The sequence below is a fragment of the Genypterus blacodes genome, unplaced genomic scaffold (genome assembly GCF_046128005.1).
Source record: "Genypterus blacodes isolate CSIRO-AG114 ecotype Tasmania unplaced genomic scaffold, CSIRO-AGI_Gbla_v1 ptg000505l_1, whole genome shotgun sequence".
In the NCBI taxonomy this organism is placed as follows: Eukaryota; Metazoa; Chordata; class Actinopteri; order Ophidiiformes; family Ophidiidae; genus Genypterus; species Genypterus blacodes.
Window position 1 is genome coordinate 4141 of NW_027467262.1, and position 5860 is coordinate 10000.

A 5860-nucleotide genomic window follows, 5' to 3' on the forward strand; every position below is an offset into this window, starting at 1 on the left:
GAGCCGACTGTTAGAGGAGGAGGAGGAGGACCACGCATTCACAAGTGCTCATCAACAAGTCAGAGGCCTCAACAAGTCTCTGCTTTCATCCCAGACAGGAAGTCAAACACACAATCAGTAAACAAGTCAGAGACCGGCTCAGGGACACGTCTCTGTCCTCAGCAGGACAGGCTCAGGGACACGTCTCTGTCCTCAGCAGGACCGGCTCAGGGACACGTCTCTGTCCTCAGCAGGGACATGTCCCCAGACTCTGGTTCCTGGACTGGACTAGACTGCATTTTCATCCAGACCCACGCGGCCCAGAGATGACATCATGGGATCATTGGTGTAAGCGTGGTCACACACACATGAACACACACCTGAGGAAGTCTGAGCCCCACAGAGAGTTCAACCAGGAATCTGCATTTCATTACAAATCACTCACTGTCAGTCAGACTGGATGATAAGAGTGAGTCTGCACACACACACACACACACACACACACACACAGTCAATATGTGATCAGAAGTTTGAAAACGTTAGGTTTTCCGCCCAAACAGCTGAAGCTTCACTCAGCTGAGCTCAGCTGAGTGAAGCTTCAGCTCTGACCTCCATGTTCAGACATATGAAGTGAATTAAGTATCTGAGGGAGTTTCACTGCAGATCTGAGCCACAGTCTGCATGAAGCTGGCCTGCAGCTCCTCCGGGCCGGTGTATCGATCTGATCTGATCTGATCTGATCTGATCGGATCTGCTCTGCTCTGTATCGATGAGCTGAGCCTGATCGCAGCTGAGTACAGATCGGGACCAGCAGCTGCTTTCACCCACAGGTGGCACAACTCACCCACTAACTTCTCGCAAACTTCTGTGTTCTTGTGTAACCGGAGCGGACGGAGCGGCACAAACACGGACTCGCTGCTCTTTGTGCTCATTTCAGCTTCGATCGGTCAGAAAGCGGAACAAACGGAACACAAACCCGAGACGCTTCGGTCCCGTTACTTACAGAATGGTGGTCTGGGGGGAAACCGTCGGTACCGTCTCCAGGTTGAGGTGCATACATCTCACCGTGGTCCGGAAACACAGGCAGCGACTCGGACAGCAAAGTCCGAACCGAGGTCCGCTCACGACGAGCAGCAGGGACACGCAGAGGACAAGCGGAGACAAGAGCGGGACAGACGAGCGGCCGGCCCGCAGCAGCGCCATGACGGACACACACAGAGAGGGAGAGAGAGAGGGAGGAGGGGGAGAGAGAGAGGAGGGGGAGAGAGAGAGGAGAGGCTGCAGAGCCGACACACCAAGAGAGAGAGAGAGAAAGAGAGAGAGGGAGAGAGGTGGAGGGAGAGAGGGGAGGGAGAGGGGGAGGGAGAGAGGGTCGTGGATTTATCGGACCAGTGGTTCTCAAACTGTGGTCCGTGTCCCACTGCTGGGCCTTGACGCGCCCCCTGCTGGTGTGTGAGAGGCTGAACTGTGTGACAGAGGGATTCAAACTCAGACAGAATAAACCAAACCAGCTGCTCCTCTGTGTTCTCCCTCAGTGTGACCGGGCTGCTGCTGTGTTCATATCTGCATGGATGTAAATAGAAACATGTAAGTGGATAAACATGGAGACACAATGGAGACATCACATTACACACATACAGTGTGTCTGTGTATGTGCTGTGTGTGTGTGTGTGTGTGTGTGTGTGTGTGTGTGTGTGTGTGTGTGTGTGTGTGTATTAACACATAATAATTACAAACAGAATGTTTGGTTACTCATCAGTTTTGCGTCATCAGAAAAGAATCCGTGTCATGTTAGTTCCTGTTTGTGTTTACTGTGTTCTGGTGACATCTGGTGGTGACAAAAGGTAACAACAGAGTGAATGCTGCTAAAAAGTGTCCCTCACTCTGTCAGTGGTCTCACTATATGGCACAGAAACAGCAACAACACGCTGGAATTTCAATTTAAAATAAATCATCAATCAAAAGAGAAACTCCCCGTCTCTGGCAACACATTAGTCTTTATTCAGAATAAGATGTGTCAACATCCAGCATGACAAAAATTGTACAAAGTTCACAATTTATAAATGAAAAATCACAGCAACTTGTGATCTCACACATTTATAGCAAAATTAAAATGTCAACAAATCCATGCTGTGTAGTACAAAAATAAATCAAACTTCAGTTCCACAGAGAGCACGAGTTTATACAAAATCCTGTTAACCCTTCCTTCACCATCAGAAAAGGAATCGGCTCAAACCAAAGAATAAACTCTGATGAATCCACAATACTTGATATGAAAAGTCATCATTCTGAACAGGCGACCACCTGGTAGCCACAGATCCTCTTCTGTTTGTTATTATGGACCAACATCTGATGTACAGCCGCTTTGTGCTTTAAAGTCCCTTTTCCCTTTTGACTGATAATGAGAATTAATTCAAAAACTTGTTACTAGCTATTACTCTACTGAAGCGTTACTATATTGGCAATAAGCTGCAGACACGATGCAGTGGAAACAGGCGAATGCAGTCATGGAGGATGAAGATGGAGTCCTGGGAGAGGACGGGAGACACGTGGACCAGTTTCACTCCGGTGAAGGACGAGCACCTTGATCATGAGCTGGACAAAAGGCAAATTCTGAACATGATCGCAAACAACGAGAGCGACAGAGAGAAGGGGCGAGGACAGTATCGCCCCCCCCCGCCCCCCTCCCCCAGTGGAGCCTCCGTCAGCTTCTGCTTTTTTCAAACCTTGAATTGATTGACTATTTATTTATCATTTGTACAGTGATTAGATATAAAGTGCTGCTGGGGGAAACTTCCAAAAACCAAAGAACATTGATCATGTTTGTACACTTCGCCTACAGTTGAACTGCTGTGGTTATCATCATCATCATCATCATCATCATCATCATCATCATCATCATCCCTGTTCTTCCTCTCTCGGTGGGCCGGAAGCTGTGTCTCTTTTGGCGGGACGCGACCTGTAGGGACACGACCTTTGACCTTTGACCTCTGACGCAGAGGCCAGGGGGCGGGAGGGTCTAAGTGCTGCAGACGGGCGAGTCGGGCGCGTTCATGGAGAGACATGAGGGCCGAGACGCACAGAATACTAAGGAATACTGTGGACGCTCACGTTTCATGACGCCTATTCACGCAAAAGGAGGAAGAACAATGTTTTAGTGTCGCGATACTGATTGACTGATCCCATGAACTTTACCCCCAGATCACCTATGAAGAGAAAACTCCCTAATGAGAGCTTCACAGAGTCCCTAATGGACCTGGAAGTTGTTTATCTTCTTTGTCGCCTCTTAGAAGGAAGCCATCTTTGTTTTGGCTCGATCCCAATGGATTCTGGGAAATGCAAGAAGCTCGATTTCACCTCCTGATCCAGTTTAACGCCAAAATCATCCGCATTTCTTCTGGCCCACAAAATTTGGGCGACCGGCCGCAGAATCAGGTCAGCGACGTGTTTGGAGCGTCGTGTTAGAGAGACGTGCGGCGTGTTGAGCCTTTGTTTGTCTGTCACACGGACGTTAGACGTGTTTTCAAGTTTAAAACAACATGCAAACACATCTCGTCATTTCGGCAAGATTCCGACTACAAATTCCGATTTCAAAAGGTCACGAGAGTTCAATCTAAGGCGGCAGGAAGTCTGTCCCTGCTGTGAGAGAGACGTGAGCGTCCTTCCAGAGACGCGTCCAGCGAATGGAGACACGGCCTCCGCCCCGCCTGCGGTGGCTCCGCGCAGTTCCTTCTTCCAATCGTGTGCCGAAGAGGTCACCTGGAAAATTGCACGCCGCCGTACGTAAGAATAATATCTTCAAGGACAAGTGCAAATAGTGGACTGGCACATACGTGGGGACAGTGACCCTGTTAGTCCTGCTGTCATACTTTATAAATACTCTTTACAAAAGCCCTCACACTCCTGCGGCTCCGGGCGCTGCTGCTGCCAGCTTCTGTAAGAACATCAAAACATGGAAACGAAGGCGTCCCTGTGCAAAATCGTACAGAAAAAAAAGTGGAACTCATAGACTTTACCTCTAAAACTCAATGTCCAGGTTTCCTCCTCTTTTTTAAAAAGACTTTTTGTATTAAAAGATTTGTATAAAAATCAATATTTTACATTTTACAGGCTCTATTAAAAAGACTCACGTCGCCCCGCTAAGCTCCTAAACTACAAATTGCATAATCCCACCTGTGTTCCTCTGCAGCCTGTGTCCCACACCTGCTGACCTCATGATTGACCTTCATATTGCTGAGACGTGACCTCATCCTAGCAACACGACAGGAGCCACTCCGGCCAGAGCGACGCCTCCAGATGGGATCCCCTCTACAGCAGATCCCCTCTAGATATGATCCCCTCTAGATATGATCCCCTCTAGATAGGATCCCCTCTATAAGTGATCCCCTCTAGATATGATCCCCTCTAGATGTGATCCCCTCTAGATGTCACCCCCTCTATAAGTGATCCCCTCTATAGCAGATCCCCTCTAGATATGATCCCCTCTAGATACGATCCCCTCTATAAGTGATCCCCTCTAGATGTGATCCCCTCTAGATGTCACCCCCTCTATAGCAGATCCCCTCTAGATATGATCCCCTCTAGATACGATCCCCTCTATAAGTGATCCCCTCTATAAGTGATCCCCTCTAGATGTGATCCCCTCTAGATGTGATCCCCTCTAGATGTGATCCCCTCTATAAGTGATCCCCTCTAGATGTGATCCCCTCTACATGTCCCTCTCTGATGCGTCTCCGCTCTATAACAGGATTTCCACCGTGTGGTTTCCGTGTAATGATGTCATAGTAGAACCGCTCACACATACATTCAAACATCAGCACCGATGAAAGACGCCCCACCTGCAGCTCTACCTGCAGCTCTACCTGCAGCTCTACCTGCAGCTCTGTCGTCCTGGTAGAAAATAAAGCCTTCAGCAAAACAAACAAACAAACAAACAAACAAACAAACAAACAAACAAACAGAATGAAGTCCAAAAGTGGAGAAAATCCTGGCTTCTCCTTTTTTTCTCTGTTTTTGCCATCGAGCGATAAAAAGAGGCGGAGTCCCATCGTCTTCGCCGTTGTCGTCGACAGCTTCCTGTTCAGACATATACACCAAAATGTGCATACGTGAGCAGCTGGATCGTCATGACAACATGTCTTCTCCTATGAAAACGTACAAAATGTGAATGTCCTCAAAAACCATTCAGCTGTTTACTCGCTGATGTTCTTCCTCAACGCAAAAGACCCAAAAACAAAGAGGAGAGGAAGAGGAGGAGGAAGAAGAGAGCGTGAGGTCGGGCTAAGTGTAACCTCTTTTCTTTTTTTTTGAACACTGTAAGTTTCTGCCCCTCGACCCCTGAGGTCAGAGCCCCGACAGGCCGGAGCCTCAGAGAGAGAGAGAGAGAGAGAGAGAGAGAGAGAGAGAGAGAGAGAGAGAGAGAGAGAGAGAGAGAGAGAGAGAGAGAGAGAGAGAGAGGCGCCCCCTGCTGGTGGGCTACACCTGGATCCCCTGCACCGCCTGCTTGATGTTATCCAGCAGGGCCTTGTTCTCCGGGCTCTGGTACTGCTCCTGGGTGGCGTACATGTCGCTCAGCGTGGTGACGTAGGCGTCAAAGTTCTGCTCACTGATCGGCTCCTGCAGGGGAACAGAACATACGTGTTCTAAACACATACATGACCGAGTGAGAGAGGACACGGGACTCAACCTGAACCTGTTCACTTAGGAATGTTTACATGGTTTCTAATGTATACATGGGTGTGTGTGTGTGTGTGTGTGTGTGAAATGTGCTCATAAATCAAAGCATGTTGACTTAATAACAGTATAATGTGTGTGTTGTTGTCTGACCTGCTGGTGCATCTGTAAGCAGCTGCTGCCTCTGAGCGGAGCCTCTTTGTGGACC

General features: G+C 48.6%; 1 protein-coding gene across 1 annotated transcript in view; it reads right to left on the reverse strand.

The window, feature by feature from the left end:
- Positions 1-3004: 3004 nt before the first annotated feature.
- The window catches only part of LOC142990317 (myelin transcription factor 1-like protein), a 53075-nt gene continuing 50219 nt past the window's right edge, over positions 3005-5860 (reverse strand). The window contains exons 20-21 of the mRNA XM_076140065.1: positions 5806-5860; positions 3005-5595 (exon numbers count right to left, since the gene is read on the reverse strand). The exon at positions 5806-5860 is cut by the window's right edge and continues 8 nt beyond it. Of these exons, the coding sequence (XP_075996180.1) occupies positions 5455-5595; positions 5806-5860 (196 nt within the window). The 3' untranslated portion in view covers positions 3005-5454. The remainder of the gene's footprint in view (positions 5596-5805) is intronic.